This window comes from Podarcis bocagei (assembly GCF_964188305.1).
Source record: "Podarcis bocagei genome assembly, chromosome: 2".
NCBI classification, from domain to species: Eukaryota; Metazoa; Chordata; class Lepidosauria; order Squamata; family Lacertidae; genus Podarcis; species Podarcis bocagei.
Genome location: NC_138126.1, coordinates 55,633,873 through 55,656,931, shown reverse-complemented (window position 1 = coordinate 55,656,931; position 23,059 = coordinate 55,633,873). Strand labels below are relative to the sequence as shown.

General features: G+C 42.2%; 1 protein-coding gene across 1 annotated transcript in view; it reads right to left on the bottom strand.

Annotated features, from left to right (window-relative positions):
* PFKFB4 (6-phosphofructo-2-kinase/fructose-2,6-biphosphatase 4) overlaps positions 1-22,677 on the bottom strand; it is a 70,118-nt gene extending 47,441 nt beyond the window's left edge. The window contains exon 1 of the mRNA XM_081185161.1: positions 22,299-22,677. Within this exon, the coding sequence (XP_081041287.1) occupies positions 22,299-22,377 (79 nt within the window). The 5' untranslated portion in view covers positions 22,378-22,677. The remainder of the gene's footprint in view (positions 1-22,298) is intronic.
* Between the last annotated feature and the right edge of the window lie 382 nt (positions 22,678-23,059).

Here is a 23,059-nt window from a genome sequence, read left to right as displayed (position 1 = left end):
TTTTTTAAAAAAGTCAAATATCACCAGTAGATGGCACTTCATAGTCACATAGCCAAGCACTATGTATATGAAGATTTAAGGAGACAACAGGCCAGTTGTAATCAAACTAAAAAGGTAACCAACCTAGCAGTCCCCATAGTCACCTTTGACTGGACTTAACCATCCAGGGGTCCTTTACCTTTTTACCTTCACCTGTTATGAAACTGTATGCAGAAAGTTTTGGGGAAACAACTTTATTGCTCTAGAGCAGAACTGGAGCTTATTTCCAGATCACCTAGCAGGAAACAAAGATTTAGAGATTCTCTCTACAACATTTTCTGGAAGATTTTGTGCTCTGGCTCTCATTCATTTATCCAAAGCAATAAGAATAGAAAATGAACAAAGGTGAGATAATATGTGGAAGAGGGAGCTATGTTAGAACCCATAACTCTCATGTGTTTTATCTGTTTGGCCTTCATATTATAATCCTGGGTTAAATATTTCAGGTGGTGTAATGGGTCGGTGCGTCTGGCTGTTAACCAGAAGGTGGGTGGTTCAAGGCCACCCAGAGACAGCTGCGGACAGGATTTCTGCATTGTGGAAGTTGGACTAGATGGCCCTCAGGGTCCCTTCCAACTTTGCAATTCTGTTATTCTGCCATTTTAAAAAGTTCATCTGATGGTACTTTGCACACTGTAAATGAGGAAGAAATTAAGCTTGGAATAACAAATCCCAACCATCCAGAAATGCTTCTCGTGTACACTAGCAGTTACATGGGGGGAACAGACAGAGCAGGAAAGTCCCATAGTATAAATGACCTCCCGTTCACGCAATTGTGGATCCAACCACCTATTTTTAGCTCCCTGTTCAAAGCCTTAAAATTAATGTCCTTCATACTCCCAGTATGAGACACTTAAAACATGACCAATCTAGCTAACCTACACTTGTAGATTCTCTTTCTCTCTCAAACAATCTGGTTCATGTAATGGATATTTCAATACTGAAGTTCAATATTGAGAAAGACAATCTCAATAGCTTTCAATCAAGAAATGCTGGAGAAAACGGTTAACTTTCTCTATCCTAAACACCACTGCACTGGTACAATCCTTTGTCTCAATTTGGCTCCACCAGAGCAAGATAATAGCTAGTGTCATTTAATTAGATATGCTTAATAGTCTTTAATCAGAAATATAATTTCCACATGTGATAAGCGATGAAACTGTTTCCACATCTGTGTGCAACATGCCTCCTCTAATACACATGATTCTGTAACAAAACTGCAGCTGGCTATCCAAATAAAGATTTTGTTTTATATTGCGTATTACACCAACCAAAATTTCACAAAACAGCGTGCAAGCTTTTGAGTTCTCCAGAGCTTGTCATTAGGCTACATGAAAAACAGATCCAGCAGCCTTTAACATTACACAGAAAGGCACTTCTTTCTATTTCTTTATTGCCTGTCCTACCAAGCAGCAATCCAGGATGGTAAACAACATAATTTAAACATCATTTAATTTAAACATCATTACAAATATTCCACAATAGCAATAAATAGTAAATAAAAACACAAGCATGCTCAAAATTACAGTATCATTCTTACAACTGTTAGGCCCCTTAATTCCCAGAAGTAAATAAAGTCTTTAACAGCTGCCTTCAAGGCCAATTGAGGGGCACAATTGTAGCTCTCACACAGCCAGTGCATTGCTTTAAGGGTAGCTGAACTATGATCCCATGTGTGCTCATTCTTCAGCCTCTCCTCCCTCTTGCAAGCTCTTTAAAATCAGTGACCCTGGACTGTATCATCCTTCCACAACACTGGGTAAGTCCACTGTCTAAAACAGGGGTGGATACAGGGGTGAGGGCAGGGAGGCAGCTGCCCCCTATAATCAATACAAAGCTGATGTTCTTCCCCCCCTAACAAAAATCCTGGCGATACCCATGGGTGGATAACTCATGGACCATAGGCTGCATCTGGCCCACCAAGATCTGCTAAAAGGTATATATGCCTGCTGCTTAAGAGATAACCCCAAAAGAACCAAAGGATTTTTCTCTCTCTATTCTTTGTCCGAAGAACCACAGTGCTGAGACAGAGCCTGACTGCTCTTTAAGAGTTAAAAAAAAAAAAAAGCAGCCTTTCCCTCCACCCCAGTGCTGGAATGGGGGTGGGCAGGAAAACTGCCTTTCTGTGTAATGTTAAAGATTGTGTTTCCAATCAGCTGCACCCCAGTGGGGAGGGCTGGAAGTGCTGATTGTGTGTGTGTATGTACATGCACATACATATGATGGCTACATCCGCCACAGACATGCAACCCTCAGAGGCATGGCTAATAATCAAGGCAGCTGTCAGGCCAAAAAATGTTAGGCACCCTTGATCTAACCACTAGAAGTTACAACACTATTACAAAAAGAAAAAAGGTAGTGCCAGTCAATTTTGCAAGAAGGAAAGGAGAAGCAACTACAGAGAACTGGAATGAAAACTTTAAGGGACCATAACTACAGTGATATAATTGGAACCGTGGCCTAGAGTGCTTTGCTGTTGTACTGTTCAAAAAGCCAGGGAGTTTGGGATTAGTGCAGGAAACCCAAGTTCAACTTCCAGAACCCTTAAAGTTTTGCTTGGTGATATTAGAGAAGTCACTACTATATTCAGACTTACATAACTAACAGTGTCAGGCTAAAATCAAATGAGTTCCAAGTATATAAATGCTCTCTCTCGCTCTCTCTAGGGCATGAACTCAACCTAATTGCCAAGACTATGCAATTAATGTTTTGTAGCTGAGCAGACAGGAGAGTAGGACAAAACCATTTCTGAATTTTACGTATTTCCTAATCCCATTAGATTCACTTAACGCTGCCCAAATCCCAGTCAATGTAGACATATGCCACATACTGCATATGTTTACTCAAAGTGATCTTTTTACTATGCATCACAACACAGAATGAACAGTACCTTATCTCCAGCAATTAAAAACTAATATTGTGATGTCTAGTCACCATGCTAAGCCATTACGTTGCTCTGTCCTGTTCACTGCAAGCTTTGTTTGAAGGTCAGTCAAGGGGTAAATCCCTGCAGTGTCAACTAGGCTCTGCCCAAGCTTAGAATGAGGTCAGAATGCCTTCTGTCTTCAATTCTCAATCCTTGCTTACATGATGGTGCAGAGTAATGAGACTAGAAAATAAAACACTACGTCTCATTTCCCAAACAACTGGTAAGCAAGTTACTCTTTTTCTTTTCAAAATCCAAATCACCGCAAAGTTATTTAATCATTTTAACATAGGCATGCCTCCCACCTCCAGATAAAGACTCCCCCCCCACACTTGTTAGAACCACAAGTTAATAAAATACATGTTTCTATTGTAAAGAGAGTCAGTATGCTTAAGTGTATACTGTATATAAGTGTGTGTACAGTTTTCAACAAGATTGCCTATCGGCGTGGGGATGTAAACAAAGGGAAAGCAGATGACACTGAAGACAATGAACACAAAATATTCTGTCCAGATTAAAAGCTTGCTAAGAAAGATGTGCATAGCCTAAATGGCTACATTTAACCAAATTTGTGTAATCTCATTCATCTCCTCCAACACTTATATATTCCTTAAAATCCTACTTCTAGGATGTTGAAAGTGCCTTTTTGGTACATTTATCTTGCCAAACTCCATAGTTGCTGCTTTTTTCTTTTCTTTTTTAACATACTGACTACCTTAATGTCATCATGACAATTGGTAATTAACAAGTCCATTTTAAAAAGTATTTTGCAATGAAGTATATTATAATGATGTTTGAAAAATAAGGGTGTTAACCGCTTCCCCCCCAAAAAAAAATGCTAGTTGAGAGACCAAAGGTAAATCCCAGATCTGCAAAAGGAGGAAGATGTTCTAGTTGTGACTCAAAAGGTCACATATCTTGTTTTATAGCCATGAATCATATTATGCAGAAATGTGCAGAAAATCAGGAATCATTTCACATATTAATGACGTAAGGACAGATTTCTCCACTTTACAACTTCTCTTAGGAAGAAAATAATTTGTTATTTGACGGTGTTAAGAATAGTGAAACACAACGTCCATTTTTGAATTAATCCTTTATAATTTGAAATGTTTGGTTTTTCAAGCAAAGTTTTCAGAAAAAACGTTTATCTATAATCTTCGAGGTGAATAAAATACAGAGAGTAAATCAGAGGTAACTCATACTTCTACATAGCAAGGCAGCTCCCCTATGAGGAAAGGTTTACAACATCTGAGTTTGCTCTAATGAAGACAATATGAAGATTCATTGGGCAATACACATTGGTAAAGTGCCCTTTGTTGTCGCGGGTATGGCATTTGATCAGGGTAACCAATGTAGTGTCCTCTAGATGTCTTGGACTACACTTCCCATTGGCCATACTGCTAGGGCTGTTCAGAGTTGTCATCCAAAACATCTGTAGGCCACCTTGTTAGATATTCCTAGCTTAGATGATCAATACTGTAAATAAAAATGAGGTTTTGTTGTGTTTTAATATTTCAGTTACAAGGCGTCAGCCCACACAAATCATAACACAGTTCGGCTGAAATGAGAATAGTTCCATTCACAATCTGTGTCCTGACCTAAGCCCAATGAACCTACATTCATTGTACACACTCTTCCAGATAATGGCTGATAATGGTCACAAAACCAGGAAGGCCAACAGTGGTTGGTTGTTTGCTCTGCTGTGTGTTTTGTATGAGAAAACTCACGCCCTGCTGCAACTTTGTAACCAAGGCTATGCACAGGAAACTGAAGCAATTTCATACTCTCCCCTGTTTAGCCCTGCCTTTACTTCCCCCTTCCTCTACTTCCCCTGTGTCAACTTTTAAACTTTAAGCTATTCAGGACAGGGATCTGTCATATTGATTTGCGTGAAGCACAATACACACCAACTGCGCTAAATAAATAATTGGTCACAACATAGATTTATTTATTTCCAATATTTATATACCACCTAATGACAAAAGCCCTCTGGGTGGTTTACAAATAAAATTTTAAAACATGAAATACAATGTGAAAATAAAATCTAACATGGAATAGAACCAGAAAAAGAGAATAGAAAAAGGAGTAAAAAATACAAGCCTGGTAGATGAAGGGAATGCAGAGGATGTAGCCTACCTTGATTTCAGTAAGGCATTTGACAAGGTGCCCCATGATATTCTTGTAAAGAAGCTGGTAAAATGCGGTCTTGACTATGCTACCACTCAGTGGATTTGTAACTGGCTGACTGACCGAACCCAAAGGGTGCTCATCAATGGTTCCTCTTCATCCTGGAGAAGAGTGACTAGTGGGGTCCACAGAGTTCTGTCTTGGGCCCGGTCTTATTCAACATCTTTATCAACGACTTGGATGATGGACTCAAGGGCATCCTGATCAAATTTGCAGATGACACCAAACTGGGAGGGGTGGCTAACACCCCAGAGGACAGGATCACACTTCAAAACGACCTTGACAGATTAGAGAACTGGGCCAAAACAAACAAGATGAACTTTAACAGGGAGAAATGTAAAGTATTGCACTTGGGCAAAAAAAATGAGAGGCACAAATACAAGATGGGTGACACCTGGCTTGAGAGCAGTACATGTGAAAAGGATCTAGGAGTCTTGGTTGACCACAAACTTGACATGAGCCAACAGTGTGACGCGGCAGCTAAAAAAGCCAATGCGATTCTGGGCTGCATCAATAGGAGTATAGCATCTAGATCAAGGGAAGTAATAGTGCCACTGTATTCTGCTCTGGTCAGACCTCACCTGGAGTACTGTGTCCAGTTCTGGGCACCACAGTTCAAGGAGGACACTGACAAACTGGAACGTGTCCAGAGGAGGGCAACCAAAATGGTCAAAGGCCTGGAAACGCTGCCTTATGAGGAACGGCTAAGGGAGCTGGGCATGTTTAGCCTGGAGAAGAGGAGGTTAAGGGGTGATATGATAGCCATGTTCAAATATATAAAAGGATGTCATATAGAGGAGGGAGAAAGAGAAAGGTTGCTTTCTGCTGCTCCAGAGAAGCGGACACGGAGCAATGGATCCAAACTACAAGAAAGAAGATTCCACCTAAACATTAGGAAGAACTTCCTGACAGTAAGAGCTGTTCGACAGTGGAATTTGCTGCCAAGGAGTGTGGCGGAGTCTCCTTCTTTGGAGGTCTTTAAGCAGAGGCTTGACAACCATATGTCAGGAGTGCTCTGATGGTGTTTCCTGCTTGGCAGGGGGTTGGACTCGATGGCCCTTGTGGTCTCTTCCAACTCTATGATTCTATGATTTAAGATGGAAAGTATTTTCACCTGGCACCAAAAATGGTCAAGTAGGCACCAGGCATGCTTCTCTGATGGTGCCAACACCAAAAAGGCCCTCCCTCTAATAGCCAACCTCCTTTTGTTTTGTTCACAATCTGTCCTGCATTCATACATGAGACAACTAGCTAAAGGGATGTTCACAGGCACAAAACAACAATGCTTAATGTACTTGGTGTGCACTTATCTCAGACTAAGTAACAAAATATTAATATGCAAATTTGCGTGTAGGGCAGGATCCAATGAGACTTCCTTAGCCCACCCTCTGTGCAGCAAACCCCCTCCCCCCCAAAAAAGCCACTGCCACCAGAGAGGGTCAAGGAATCCTCTGGAACAGTAATCATAGAGGGGCACAGAGGCAGAAGCTGGGCTGCCAGAAATCAGAGAAGCTGCTTTGCACAGGAAATGCCTTTACATTGGTGCAAGACACTGCTGAGTCCAAGCCACAATTAACCGGGGGGCGGGGATGGGGCCTGAATGTTCATTTTTCCTTCTTCCTCTTCAAAATACTTGGAATTTCTGTAAGCGTTGGATGTTCTGGAACGGGACAATAAATCTCAAGTCAGGGAAGTAGCTGACAAATGAAAACACAGTGTGCTGTATCAAAATTTCAAGGCGGGTTTTAAAACACTTCCCAACACCCCCCCAGTCTAAGCAAGGAATTGCGTAATGCAGTACGTGCTGTTTCTGTGGCAACATCAATGATTACTCCCAGGGCAAGGCATGAAAGGAGAAAAGATTTCTCAAAATACTTCCTGTCCTGTGCAAGGAGCATGCATGTCTCAAGTGATCCTAATGAAACCTTTGAAACAAATGACGTATTTATTTATTTTTACAAGCCTTAATTCATCTGCCCTTTTGAGAATGCACCATCTTACACTTTAAAGGCATGACACACACACCCCTCCCCAAAAGGGGGAAAACCCCCCACACAATTATACACAATAGAAATGTTTCAATTCTTGTTCTGAACCCATTTATGCAACAGGAAGGTTTTCTTCATGAAACTTAAATTAGTATAAATAGGATTTTAACCTCCACCCAACAGAAACTGGTGGGCTAAAAATCTAGCCAATGTCATATTTTTTGACTTGCAATTCAGATTTTTATATTTTTACATCAGAAAAGGGGGATCAGCCTAAACTGAATCTGTACCAATACTAAAGGTATCTAGAGGCTTGAAGAATTTAATATACATATCCACCAAGCTACTCAGCTTTGTAATACATATTATGGATGGTATCCAATTGGTGCCCCTCTACTAATGGAAGGCTTTTAAATCCACCAGAGCCTTCTTTCAACAGAACAGGGATTGAATCAATCTTTGGCAGCTCCCCCTCCCCCTTGCAGTTCCCTGCATCATCTCCTGTTCTGTTCTACCCCAAAACTCCAGATTTGGGGGCAGCGTGGTAGGCTGCAGGGGGGAAAGGAATTGTCACATATTCCCTCAATCCCTGTTCCACTGATGCAATGTTCCCCTGGATCAAAGAGCATCCCATCATCAGTGGGACACCTATTGGATAGAACCACATGAACTTAGAATCATAGAATAGAATCATAGAGTTGGAATAGACCACAAGGGCCATCGAGTCCAACCCCCTGCCAAGCAGGAAACACCATCAGAGCACTCCTGACATATGGCTGTCAAGCCTCTGCTTAAAGACCTCCAAAGTAGGAGACTCCACCACACTCCTTGGCAGCAAATTCCACTGTCGAACAGCTCTTACTGTCAGGAAGTTCTTCCTAATGTTTAGGTGGAATCTTCTTTCTTGTAGTTTGGATCCATTGCTCCGTGTCCGCTTCTCTGGAGCAGCAGAAAACAACCTTTCTCCCTCCTCTATATGACATCCTTTTATATATTTGAACATGGCTATCATATCACCCCTTAACCTCCTCTTCTCCAGGCTAAACATGCCCAGCTCCCTTAGCCGTTCCTCATAAGTTGTCAAAGGCCTGGAAACGATGCCTTACTTCTTTAAATGCTTGCAGTGGCTACTCCGAGTCTTCTGTGGTGTTAGCTTCACAACAAACAGCAATAAGATATACAATTCAGCAAGCTGATCCAGACATGTAGATCTGGCATGTATTTTAATGTGTGATTTTATTTTATAATATTATACTGTATTTTTAAAACAGCTGATTTTATTTTGAAAAATGTTAGGCTACCAAAGGTAAAAGGTAAAGGACCCCTGACAGTTAAGTCCAGTCACAGACAACTCTTGCTTTACAAGCGGAGGGAGCTGGTGTTTGTTCACAGACAGTTTTTCCAGGTCATGTGGCCAGCATGACTAAGCCGTTTCTGGTGCAACGGAACACCAAAACCAGAGCAGCACATGGAAATGCCGTTTACCTTCCCGCCAGAGCGGTACCTATTTATCTACTTGCACTTTTTGGCATACTTTCGAACTGCTAGGTTGGCAGGAGCTGGGACAGAGCAAAGGGAGCTCACCCCATCGCGGGGATTCGAACCGCCGACCTTCTGATCGACAATCCCAAGAGGCTCAATGGTTTAGACCACAGTGCCATTCTTAAGTAGTTAGGCTACTACTCATCTGATTTTATTGGTCATTTTAATATAAACCACATAGAAGTTGTGAGGATTAAGTGGTACATAAATCCTACTGGTTAATTAAATCATTTCACCTCCATTAAATACACAGCAGACATGTACCTTCTCTATGTGTCTGGATCTGACCATAAGATCTTTTGCATTTCTATGGACTGTTCTATAAATGTCTGCTTTGAGCTGTCAAGTCTAAAGTCACACCATATTTGTGAATGAATAGCTCAGTCACTCCTTCATAAACAAACAAATTTGTTGCAGCTCACTCACCCATACAGATAACTACAGGCTGTCCTGCTTAAGTTTATATCTCCTATTTTTCTACAACTTGGCAACATGGGAGTGCCTAATTACTGAGCTGATTCAACCCTAATTCTGAGATGGTCTGATACACATCACTGACAGACACAAGCACTTTCCTTTGAAGATTGGCAACTTCCTATAAATATTAGTTACTGTACTGTAAATTCTAAACAGTTTTAAGGTTTTAGTGATGTTTGTTTCTACTTACTCTGTTACTTGTAACAATGTCCAAATATAATTTTGCTATACCAAAAAATATGAGAGCCTCAGCCCAAATATGTATATGGATTGTATTATGCAATGGCAATTTGCAGTCTCCAAATTTTTGAATTCCTTGGAGAAAATTTCACAATAATTAATATTCTCAACATGATATATACACAAAAACCAAGCTACACACATTTTTCAGGTTCACACTTGCAGGAAACTTCTAGGATTCACTAGAGGTCTTTTTAAAAGAGGAAAACCACATGCAGTGTTGAGGTGGTTTTTTCATGCAAAGAGAACTGATTATCAGTACTGTATCAAGTTTTCTCATTTATCCATTCCTGAACAAGCATGCATGTTAAGTAGTACCTGGGGGAGGGTCAATAAAAATGGATTGTACCAGATGCTGTTCTTACATCAATGGAAGGCTCTTGGATCCAGTTTTTGCACCACCTCTCACACTGTTCCAGATGTTCCCCCAACTCTGTGATGCTGTGTGTGTGTGTGTGTGTGTGTGTGTGTGTGTGTGCGCGCGCGCGCGCACACACACGTGTGTGCACACACAGGGGACTGTAGCAAGAAAACTGAATTTGTAAAAATCACCTACCTCTCTCTTCCATTTACAATACCCTCTGTGACTGGACTCATAGCATTAGATATACAGTGATACCTTGGTTTACAACCATAATCCGTTCCGGAGGTCCGGTTGTAAACCAAAACAGGTTGTAACCTAAGGCGTGCTTTTGCCAATGGGGCCTCCCCAAAAATGGGTTGTAATCCAAAAAAATGGACACACGCCTCCGGGTTGAATGTGGTTGTAATCCAAAAAGGTTGCAAACCAAGGTACCACTGTATTCCTTAAATTAGCAACCAATTCCATTAGGGATAGATGGGAAGCAGAGCCACTCAATCAGGTATAGTAAGGTGACATCCACACCACACATTAAAATAACCTTATCTCACTTTAATAGCCATGGAGAATTTTGGTCTGGAAACGAACAAAGGTTAGCAGCAACTATAGTTTGCCCAACTTGCATATCACAGATTACTATGGTTATCATAAAGCCCAAAGTGAGTAAGTGCCTGCGGAAGAGAAGGACACGTGACCCCTCTGCATGTTCACATTGGCCTAACCATAGTTTAGCCATCATGTCTTAACTGTTCCTAAAGAGTTCTACAGTATTTGAGTCTTGTGATACTAAGCAATATCATTCATTAGAAGAAAAAGTGCCAAATATTTGCTAGATGCAAAGGCTGGAAGGCCCTCAGCATAACATTGTTTCCTCATGACATGGAAGCCAAATATCTGAGCCATTTAGTTGATAGGGGTGAGGAATGCAATGCATCCCTCTAAACCTCTCTGACTGTCCCTCAGAACACCCACTAGGCTGCACTAGTCTTGCTCTGCACCTTTCTCTGGGGTTTTTGTGTAGCTGGAGTGCATCCTTGACCTGCAATAATGCCTCTCTGGCTTGAAGTGATGGAGAGAGGTGTGACTTTTGTGTGGCTCGAATGTAGGCTACCATACAAAGTTAAGAGCTACATCCATTGCTACCCCATAGACAGAGCGCCATATGCAGCACTTTGAGCTGCTCAGAATGGTAGCCTTCCTCTGTTTATTCAGATATCTCTTTCAGTCCAGGTTATTTTTAAGTGGCAGTTAACATAACTGATTTTTTTAAAATCAAAATTGGTTCTTTAAAAAAATGACTACTTTTAAAAAAAAAATTCCCCACTCTGCTGGTCAGCAATAACCAAAATGCAACTTCATGGCATCCCTCTCCTTAAAAGTACATATTCATTTCAAATCTGATTTAAGGTATGCTACAAAAATGTCCCATTTCTTGCCATTTACATTATTATTATACTTCTACATTGTGTCTTCTTTTTACAGCAGTATTAGCTGATGAAATGTAAAATAAGATAGGAACCAAATGACAAATAACACATTCACAAACCCATCCTTTTCATGTTTACTTAGCTAAGTGTGCATTAGGTAAAGGTAAAGGTACCCCTGCCCGAAGGCCAGTCGTGACCGACTCTGGGGTTGCGTGCTCATCTCACTCAAGAGGCCGGCAGCCGGCGCTGTCCGGAGAGACTTCCGGGTCACGTGGCCAGCATGACAAAGCTGCGTCTGGCGAGCCAGCACCAGCGCCGAACATGGAAACGCCGTTACCTTCCCACTATAAAGCGGTCCCTATTTATCTACTTGCACTTAAGGGTGCTTTCGAACTGCTAGGTTGGCAGGAGCCGGGACCGAACGGCGGGACCTCACCCCGCCGCGGGGATTCGAACCGCCGACCTTACGATCGGCAAGTCCTAGGCACTGAGGTTTTACCCACAGCGTCACCCATGTGCCATAAGTGTGCATAAGACTATTGCCCAAATCTTGTATCTGTTTCAAAGGCAATTCCAGAATCATCTTCTCTTGCTTTGGGACAAGGGATGGCTAACAACATTTAAAAGAAGTCTTCTGTACAAGGAACCACATGTCCTCTCACACTTTGGCAGACCTTTGACTAGTTTGTGAACATGCACGTCAAGAGTTCAGCTCAAGCCACAGTTTCCTTTTCACCTTTAAAATCACATTAACCCAAAACAGCAGCATTCCTCAGATTTCCTTTGTTTTATCCAATAAAAGTTTATTTGGGAAGCAGACAGTATATTCTTCAATTTCAATTATCTGTAATACCGGAGAACATTTTTATTACAGCTTAAAAGGGCAAACTCTACATTCTTATTACTAGTATCACAGCTGAAGGGTACAGTAAGAAAGGTTATACTGGCTTACGAGAAGTTTAAGCAGGTGAACAGAAGTGCCATATTCTTCTTCAAAAGTATACCATCTGTTCTTTTACCAAGTTAAGACACTTTTGAATTCTGGCATTTCCTCACCTAACTAGTTTGTAGCTGAGAGATCAAAAAGACACGTAAGTGTTTGCTATTTTCCACAAACAAAAAATGTTGTTTCTTTGGGAAAGAATGTTTCAAGTGTTATTTCCCTGCATTATGTCTTGCAGGAAACAAAGCATTATTGGAGCTCCTAGAGCATTCTCACTTATCTTGCAAAATCTCGGGACTTTTAATTAGGTATTAGAGAATGGAAGCAGAATATGAGGAATTGAACCTCATTGCTGATGATCCACAATGCTGGACCTTTCCCAAGTTAAGCCCAATGCAAATGTAACAGAACCACATTTCAGATGGTACACAAGAGGTGCGTTTAGCCTGTACTAGAAACCAGGCTTTTAGTGTTGCAGCTCTAGCTCTCTGGAATCAATTACCAGCTGAGGTCAGACAGACACCAAGCACAATGATGTCTATGCCTCTACTGAAGACAGTTTTGTTTAGGAAGGCTTTCTCTGCGGTGCTAACCCCGTCATATATGGAAAATCAGATTTATATTTCATGAAATGTTTCCACTGGTTTTTGAGTTTACTGAATTGATTTTATTGTTAAGAGTTTGCATTTTTGCGTTTTATTTTGTATTTACTTTCTATACCTTGTCAATGCCTTTTGCCATGAAGTCTATAAATCTGTCAAATAAGCAAGATAAAAGCTAGTTAAGAGATCAGAAGTGCCTGATACATGGGTGAATTCTGCTGTTCCTTCTCAGAGTTAATAGCATTCCCTCTCTTGGGCTTTCTTTCAAGTGGTAGAGTCTAGGCCATGCGTAGGCAAACTAAGGTCCGGGGGCCAGATGCGGCCCAATCACCTTCTAAATCCGGCCTGCATACGGTCCGGGAATCAGCGTGCTTTTACATGAGTAGAATGTGTCCTTTTATTTAAAATGCATCTCTGGGTTATTTGTGGGGCATAGGAATCCGTTCAATTCCCCCCCCCCAAAAAAAATAGATAGATAGATAGATAGATAGATAGATAGATAGATAGATAGATAGATAGATAGATAGTCCGGGCCTCCACAAGGTCTGAGGATCACTGGACTGGCCCCTTGCTGAAAAAGTTTGCTGACCCCTGGTCTAGGCAAAAATTTACCCCCTAGGTGAGAATTAGGCCCGACAGTAGAATCCTATACATAGCTACTCAAGAAAAGGTGTCACCAATTTCAGTGCAGCTTAGTCCAAGGCTTGTACAGGCCTGCAGCCTAAGTCCCACTGATCACAAGGGGAAAATATGTCCCATTAAAAGCAATGATACATTAGAGTTCTCAGTTTTTGTTTTTAGTGAAAACAAGCACACAAGGCAGGTGTCACAGAGACACTTCTTTCTTATAACATATGCTAAACATTCATCAGCCTAGGTTGATGTTGGAGATTGGGTCATGGATATATAGTGAAAACAACTACAAAATAATTATGTGTGTTTTTCTTCTTTTTTACTGAATGTATTCTTGAACTGGATGTTTAAATCTTTGTAAAAAAAATAAAACTCTTTAAAAAATCAATAAAATTATTCAAACAAAAAAACAATGTCAAGAGAAAAGAGAAATATTTAATTCAGAAGACAAGACTGACCTTTTTTTGTTATGACACATTGCCATGCTAATGTGATATTCCTTTCCAAGGAACTCCAGCCATGGAACTGAAAAAGGTCATGACCACTTTTTCCCCTTAGAACATGGGTTTTCACATTAACAGTGAAGCAACTGCCAAACTATTTTTAACTTAACACCAGAGAAAATGATTTTTAGAATTCTTTTCACTCCTGTTGAAGTCATGTTAGCCATATTAAAATAACTACAAAGATATTTTATTAATGGTTCTTATACACTAATGCAGAGTTCGCCAAACATTCTGGACCACTGGACACATTTCAAATTTTGAGAGAGTGCTGTGGGCACCAAACACAAAATGACTGCCATAAGGGGCGTGGCATAAAACAAAATTAGAGCGAGTACAGCTATTGCTACCACCCACCAACCCACTCACGTCTTGGACAGCCTCATGTTTATCATGGGAAGTCAACTATGTCCTGCTTGTTCTGATGGTGGAGATACAGCTGTTAAAGGCACAACAAACCTGTTTTCCACAATGCCAACCCTAAACCAAAGCTTAGGCTGCCAACCTGTATCTGCTTACGTGGGAATAAGCGCCATTAATACCAAGAGGGATACTACTGAATAGACATGCATTCCATCGTACTGTAGGTTAACTATATAGTGAATTCTTAACACATACAGCAGGAGACATACCTAAGCCTCTTTGCAAAGTTTTCACATTTTTTCATTTACCATTTGGGAAAGGGATTCTTTAACATCCACCACACTTTTTGTGTAACAGCATTTGCAGAAAATGTATTCTAGAGCAGTGGTTCCCAATTGGTGGTCCACACACCCGATGGAGTCTGTGTAATCCACAAAGGGGGTCCGTGGCACATATCTGTCAACTGTCCAGGACATTCCTTTGAGGGGGGGCATCCTCTCACATAACTCACGTAACTCATGCAAGAGTGTAGCCTGTAAGGCACTGGGATATGTTGGAAGGTATGGTGGCAACATTCACATAACAAAAACTACTATAGAGATATCAACATTTTCAAAGCTAGGGGGTCCATGGCTTGGCTTTCAGAAAAAATGGGGGTCTGCAGTACTTAGCTAATTGGGAAACACTGTTCTAGAGAGTACCTGCTTTCAGAAGAACCCCCCATAAGAAAGATGCATCCTGGTTGCTAGGGAAAAGGAAGGACAAACTACAGAGATTCTAGTAGTTTGTGCATTTTACTTTGACTTTGTAAAACATGCTGGAAGCTTCATTGAAGGACAGTACATAAATTCTTTAAATAAATAAATAGAATTATGTCCCATTATTGCAAACACCACATAATCTATGAATCTCATGGATCTCGTGGTTCTCCTTTAACACAGGGAGATAACAATCAATTCACTATTATAGGCGTTGATGGTATTTCACATGAAACAGAAAAGTAACTGTAGTTAAAGCAAAGGTTGTTAAACAAGCTCCATAAACATTTGTTATGTTGTGTGCAGCAAAACTTTGTTAAGTTTAATGACAAAACATCATTGTATTGGTGCTGTCCCGTATATCTTTCAATAAACAGAAGTAGACAAGCCAAGGTTTATAGGGTATAAACTCACTCTGTATCCCCAACCCAAATTTTTGTACTTTCTCACAAGAGTACAGCAAAGTGCTAGTTCAAATCAGGGGGAGAAATTGCTGGGATTAGATTCTTAAAAAGAGAATTAGAATTCTTTTTTTAAAAAAAGCTTAGTGCACTGTTAACATATGTTCACTTTGAAAGACTTTTTTTCCTGAGTTTATGAACCTGCGTAGCATGATGAATAAGTACTTCGTTCTCCATTCTTCTGGCAATTCTAAATGGAGAAGGATGCACCTGATGCAGTTATAAAGTTGAAGGGGGAAAGGATGGTTAACTAGATGGAATGAGAATTATTTTACACATCATGTGCATGAATGCTGTTTACAGTCTTTCCAGATGACACATAATAGGCATAACAGTAGCTTAGCTTAGATTCGCACCTCTGCCAACTCCACCTCTGACTTTTACTCACTTAGCAATCAGGAGTCCTTCTGGTTGCAGATAGGCTCCTAAGTGAATTCAGCTGGAGAAGGGATGCCACTGGGGGGATATGATGCTGGGAGATAAGGGATAACTCCCATGGGAGTTATTTAATCCCAGCTCTGATTAAATCTGAATAGAGCTGCAGAGTGTGGTTAACACACATGTCTTGGTTGGTCATCTGCCAATCTTGACTCGTGCTGTTTGCCCTTCCATTGTTTCATCAGCAGGCAGGCATTACAACACGAGGGTCCATTATACTCTTGGTGCCAAACTGGTTGAAATCATCCATTCAGTAAAGCTCTAGTCTGTGTTCACTCAGGGTGTTGCCCCTCTGTTGCCCCTACTCTTCTCCCGCTCCCAGGAATGATTAAAAAATTAGTTTATACCTTAGACTATACCTTAGTCCAGGGTGGACCAACACAAGGCCCTAGGCATTTTGGCGGCTGTCAGCAACATTTGACAACCCCCAGTCCTCACCCTGCCTTCCCAAAGCTGAGTAAGCGAGGTGCTGGGCTTTGGGAAGGAGGCATGAGGGCTCTGACATGGTCCTCAACAAGTACTATTGCAGCCCACTTGGAATGAAAAGTTGGACCACCCTGCCTTAGACCATTTTTAACAGGTGCACTAGCAGCCAGCGCAGTTGTAAAAAAAAAAAAAAAAGGCCTTAATTGTGCTTATGAGATCAGGAACAGGCCATGAAATTATGATATCACACACACAGCCCAATCTTTCTCTGCAATGGATCCCCCACGTAACCAAACCTAAAGGATGCAATAGCACCAATGTTTAAGACTAAATATGATGATTAAGACGAAATATTCTTATCCAGCTACAAGCCTTGGTTAGGAATTCTGGCCAGGGAGAAGCGCCACCATTACTGAAGGCACTACATAATTCAAAACCAAACAGATCCATAAATAATTCCTGCTTCTGAAGTGACTGAAAAACTATACAGCCAAAACAGAGTTGTCCACAGGAAACAAGCCTCATCATTAGGCAGGTGTAGTCTGCCTTCTAAAATAGCAAGAAGCAGTAGGCTGGGGCGATAAATCTCTCATAACTGTGGCTATAACTATGGCCCCTTCAGTTTCCTTAAGCAGGTTAGCAGAAGAGCTTTTTTATTGCAATTATATCCCACCTTTTTCTCCAAGGTGTACATGGTTCACCTCCTCAGTTAATCCCTACAATGACCCTGTGAGATAGGTAAAGAGGCTATGACTGGCCCAAGTTCACCCAGTGAGCTTCATGACTGAGTGGGGATTTTTGAACCCTGATCTCCCAGGTCAAACACTCTAACCCAGGGGTCGGCAACCTGTGGCCCATGGGGATCATTTAAATGGCCCACAAGCCGCCCCCGAACCGAGCTGCCCGCTTGGTGAGTCCCCGCACACTGCGCTAAACCGGCACAGCGCGGAACGGGGACTCGCTTCCATGGCGCCAGAAACTGCGTGTGCGCAGATGGAATCCGGCCTACGGAACAATCTCCATGGGAGTGAACCAGCCCAGGCCAGGTAAACCTTGCCGACCCCTGCTCTAACCACTATACCACACCAGCTTCCTAGAATACTTCTGCTATGGGGCAGCTACATAAACAAAGCAGGTAAATAAATATGGGGAAAGCAAACTGCCACTTAGAGAAGGAGCTGAAATATTTTCCTTGACACTTGAATTTGTTTTATTCTGGATTCTTTTATTTGATGTTTTAATGTGTTGTAAACCATTTTTTTTCTTTAAAATATAAAGCAGCATAGAAATGAAATGAATAATAATAACAGCAATCTTCATAACCGGGGGAGGGGGGAAATGGTGCCTAGACATTCTGTTGTGGCAACCATGGCCTAGGTTTAAGGTGCCACTTGGCGATCTGTTTATATACCTGAGTTTCTAACACTGCTCCAGCCACAGCCCACTCTTTCTTCTAGCTTAAGCCTTGAACTAGAGAGGATGACCTTCTGATGCACTCTGTCTTCCAACTCAATCAAAGGCTGCACTCTGTTTCTCAATAATTACATAGGAACTGAAAGACCTAAAAACGTATTTTAAACTAATTACCGTCTCTCACTGCAATCTACGGCCCTAACTTAATCTTGATTTGCGCTTTCAAGCAATAATAATATTGTTCTGTACTCCACAGGACAGATCCCTATATTCTGACCAAGAAAGAACCTAGTAAATAGCATCATATGTGACGTCTACTTTGTTTTAACTCTGAATTGTACACCGGGAGAATTCTCTGTATGTTGACAGGCATAGGAGAAGGGAAGTAGATTTATAGCACAATTCTATGCACTTCTATTCAAAGTGGGACCTACACCCAAGTAAGTGTGTATACACCTGCAGTCCTATACACAGTAACCCGAGAGGAAGACCCATTGACCAAAATTGGACTTTGAAACTTCTGAGTAGGGATTCACCAAATTGTGCTGTTAATCTCTTTTTCTGAGCACACAGCATAGGATAGGATTGTGCTGTAAACCAACCTATGGAACGCAGGGATCCACTGTGTAAGCTGTCCATTGCAAATACTAAACAGTGAACAGTGAACCAGAAACTAAGAGGCAATTGCCATAGATCACTCTTCTCTTTTTTTTAATTTAATTTTTATTAGTTTCAAATTCATTATGCAACACCAAACATTAAAGCAACAAAAAAGACAAACAAAACACAAGAAAACAACAAAAAAGAAGAAAAACATTACATAGCATAAAACACCAACAAGTTAAACTTACAATAACTAAATAGCTAAATCACACAACAATAGTAGACTTCCCTTCAACTCGGTTTTGGAATATGTTACAAAAGGTTTCCTATCTGCAGTTTCGTTTTCTTAAAACTCTTTGCGTCGCAAGCGTTATATCGAGCCTACTGTGATTTTTAGATTTTTTACATCTGTTTCAATATATGTCATAAATTTATTCCATTCATTATTAAACTTTGTACCTTTTTGGTTTCTTATTTTCTGTGTCATTTTTGCCAATTCTATATAGTCAAATAATTTTGATTGCCACTCATTTATAGTTGGGATTTTTGATGTCTTCCAGTTTTGTGCTATTAGTGTTCTAGCAGCCACTGTTGCATATTGGAAAAATGTTTGGTCTTCCTTTTTAATTTCTTCTCCAATTATCCCCAGAAGGAAGGCCTTGGGGGTTTTTTTGTGAAGGTATATTTAATTTTGTTTTTAATTCATTGTAAATAGATTCCCAAAACTTTCTAATTACTTCACAAGACCACCACATGTGGTAAAAATTGCCTTCTTTAATCTTGCATTTCCAGCATAATTTGTCTCCGGTTTTATACATTTTTTCTAATTTTACCGGCGTGATGTACCACCTGTACATCATTTTATTCATGTTCTCTCTAAGTGTTGTACATGCTGAAAATTTCATACCTTTATTCCAAAGTTTCTTCCACTTATCAAACTCTATGTTGTATCCAAAGTCTATCGCCCATTTCACCATTACTTCTTTTATTTCTTCATCTTTAGTGTCCCATTCAAGCAACTGGCTGTACATTTTTGATAGTTTTGATTTGTTTTCTAATATTTCTACCTGGAATCTGGATTTTTTTTCGTTCATCCCATTCTTTTTATCTTCAGTCCACATAGCATTGATTTGATGAAATTGGATCCAGCCTGTCAATTTATTTTTTATCTCCTCATATGGCCTAATCTTCCATCCATTTTCTGTTTTTACTAGCAAATCTTCATAAGTCCATTTTTCTCCTTCAGTATTTATTTTTTTTATTAAGATGTCGATAGGTGATAACCACCAAGGGGTATTTCTTTCCAATAATTTTTTGTTTCTCTCCCATACTTCCAGCAGTGGCCCTCTAATAATATGATTAGGGAATCCTTTGTGGACCTTTTCCTTATTACGCCACAAATAAGCGTGCCAACCAAATCTTATGTTGAAGCCTTCTAAATGTAATAGATCTGTGTTTTTGATAACAATCCAGTCTTTAACCCAGCAAAGGCACGAGGCTTCATAATACAACTTCAAATTTGGAACCGCAAATCCTCCCCTATCTCTTTGATCTGTGAGTAATTTGAATCTAATTCTTGGCCTTTTCCCTTGCCAAATAAATTTCGAGAGTACTTTCTGCCAATCTTTGAATACTGAGGTTCCCCTGATTATTGGTATATTTTGAAATAAGAACAGCAACTTCGGTAATAAACTCATCTTAATTACCGCCATTCTTCCCGACCAAGAGAGTTTTATTCTATTCCAGGTATCCAGGTCCTTCCTTATTTCTTTCCATGTGTTTGTGTAGTTGTCTTCCATTAAATTTATACTCTTCATCGTTAGCCAAATTCCGAGGTATTTTACCTTTTTAGTTACTTTGATCCCGGTCTGTATTTCACTCTTCTCTATACAATTCTCTATACAATTCTCTAGATCACTCTTCTCTATACAATTCAACAAAATTATTTCACACTGGTGTGTCAACTGTATAGGCCATTTGTCCAAAATCTTAGTTCTATTATTAATGAGAATGCTCCTGAAATTCACAGATGTATCAAAAAATATAACAGGGGAATAGATCAGAATGAATCTATTTGTACAGAAGAACCATTTCACATTATTGTTCATTTCCTACATGGAAGCCACGTGTGCAGATAGCAGTGTGCAACTCATGCATAACTTAAATAGTATACTAATTCTGTGCACATGTTGATAATTCATTGTGTGCATACACGCTGAGAAGCTACAACCAATCATTGCTTTCTAGCACAATGCAAAGCAATTCACATGCATATAGCATTGGGAAACATTACAACTTAAGTGGTGTAATTACATCCCTTTCCACACAGGAGTGACCAGAGTTCAGCGTATTAGGAAACGTTTACATGGAAGCATCTCCCAACTCCCAACTTCCTTTCTTAGCCTTTTATTTCTACACCGGAAATGCACTGACTCTATTCTTGGTCCATCAATGAGCCATGCTGCTACCAGGCAGGGAACTAACTCAGGCTGAGGGACCTGCATTTGGCCCAGAGTTGGTACTGGAGGCACATTCAACCCTTGACACAAAAATGCATGCAAACTCATCTCTACCAAAAGTGATCATGGCAACTAGTAACAAATCTTGCTTATAACTGTATTTCCTTAGTTTGCTGGACAAGCACATCATTGTTTCACAGTCCTCAGGGCCGTTTACTCCCTTGAAGCACCTGGCAGGAACTGTTATATACAATATTAGTAAGTGGACTATCCATCACACCGGATACTAGCACTGCTAGCATAGAACTGAACAGAGAATGGTAAGGTGAGAGAGAGATGTCTACCTCACCAAACTGACAGCCCAAAACCATGCAGTCAAAAAAGATAATTAATGGTTGGGAGACATTTAGTTAGCCACCAGAAGCTCAAAAGGATGCAAAGCCCAGCATCCCTAAAGCAGCAGAGGCGTGACCTCCTTCCAATTTTTGCAGCCATCTCTCTGAAGCCCTGAAACATGTCTGAAGTTTTAAAATAGGAAATATGCCCATAGGGTGCTCATTAGCTGCTTTTCTACTTTAAAAGTGTTTAAAGCACAACAAAGAGAGGTGCCTCTGAGCGCGTGTGGAGTGCCACTCCCTTGCCACTAAGCCTCCATTAAGATACCATGGTCTAGCTGAGAAGATCTATCTTACAGTCCTCTCTGCACATCCAATGTTTTCAATAAATTAACCACTTCCTGAATGGTGGTGTGTTTGGAGGGAAGAAGAAAACGACGGTGGATTTGGAGGTCAGGAGCAGTTCCTGTCGGCAACAGAAACAGCAGCAGCCCAGCCCAGCCCAGCCTGGGCAGCGCATGGTAAACACAAGGAGGGGCGGGGGGCCAACAGAAATAAGAGCAGCAGCGGGAGGAGGGGCGGAGGACGCCACGCTCCACACGCTTCATAACATGGGACTGGCGCCCCGGGATGGAGCACTAGGAAGCCTCCGGGTGGTCATTGCCACGGGAGGAAGACCTGAGGCGAGGGAGTCCGCTCTGGAAAGCGGGGCGCCGCGCCACCTTCCCCAAAGGAGAGCTCTTGTGGGGTGGGGGTGGGGGGCCAAGTTCCCCCCAGCACAAGGCAGCCGTCCTTCAAGCAGCCAGTTCGCAGAGTCGCAGCTCGCCCCGGCGGGAAGACGAGCGACATGTTGAGCCCCCCGCGACCCCCCCCGGTCCTTCCAGCTTCCTTTGGGCGAGGCCAAGCACGGCAGGCTGCAAACAAGCCCCTCTCCTCGCTTGCAGCAAGTCATAAAAATAGCCCCGGCCAGGAGGACAATCCACACGCTCCCAGGCAGGCTGGAAGAGGCGGGATTCCAGCAGCTCCTGCGCCCTCAGCCGCGGCGGCCGCGTACGTGAACGCCGCCTTGCCCCGCTCCCCAGGGCGCTTGTACTTTCCACGCGCGCCGTGTCCCCCCCCCCCCGCACTCGCAGGCAGACACGCGCCACACGAGCGCGCGCTGCGCTCTTACCTCTCCAGTCCCGGCCTTGCACAGAGCGCGCGGGTCGAGCGCCACTGCTGCCGTCGCCGCCGCACCTGGACACCGACATCCGTGCGCCTCAGGCGAGCCGCCACCCAGCCGGGTTTCGGCGCTGCACCGGCTGCTGGGTTAGCGGAGCCCAGCCTCAGTCAGTCGCCGCCCCGAAGCGGGTGGAAGGAGGCAGGGAAACAAGCCCGGCAGCACCCCCCTCTCTCCTCCCGGTTGCTTGGGCACGGCCGACGCCGCTCGCTATCCGGAGCTGAGAGGGTCCTTCTGAGGCGGCTCCTGAGCGCCGAGCAGGAGCATCTTGCTAAGGGCGCAAAGCCCCGGGAGAGGCTTCCCCCGCCTCGGCGTGGAGGGAAGGAGGGAGGGGGCGTGTGCGCGGCGGCGGCACTCCAGGGCTCCAGCCGCTCCCGCCGCTCGGGCAAGCCGATTGGAGGGCTGGGACGAGAGGGGCGGGGAGAGCTCGCCACCATCATAACTGGCTCCTTCCGTACAGAAAGGTCCCAAAGCGCCTCGTGTATCACTAAGAGAAGAGCGGGAGGGGGGAACGGTTGGCAGAACGGCCACGGCTGCTTCTGGTCTAATGGGGGGGGGCCTTCCTAGAACGAGAATTTTTTTAAAAAAGCAAAGGTGTTGGTCCATAACTCAGTAAAGCAACACCACAAATAGCACTTCAGAAATGTTTAGTCAAGCTACAGAGTTCTCAGGACTGACCGAAATGACACGCAATGTGAGCAACCTTCACCAGG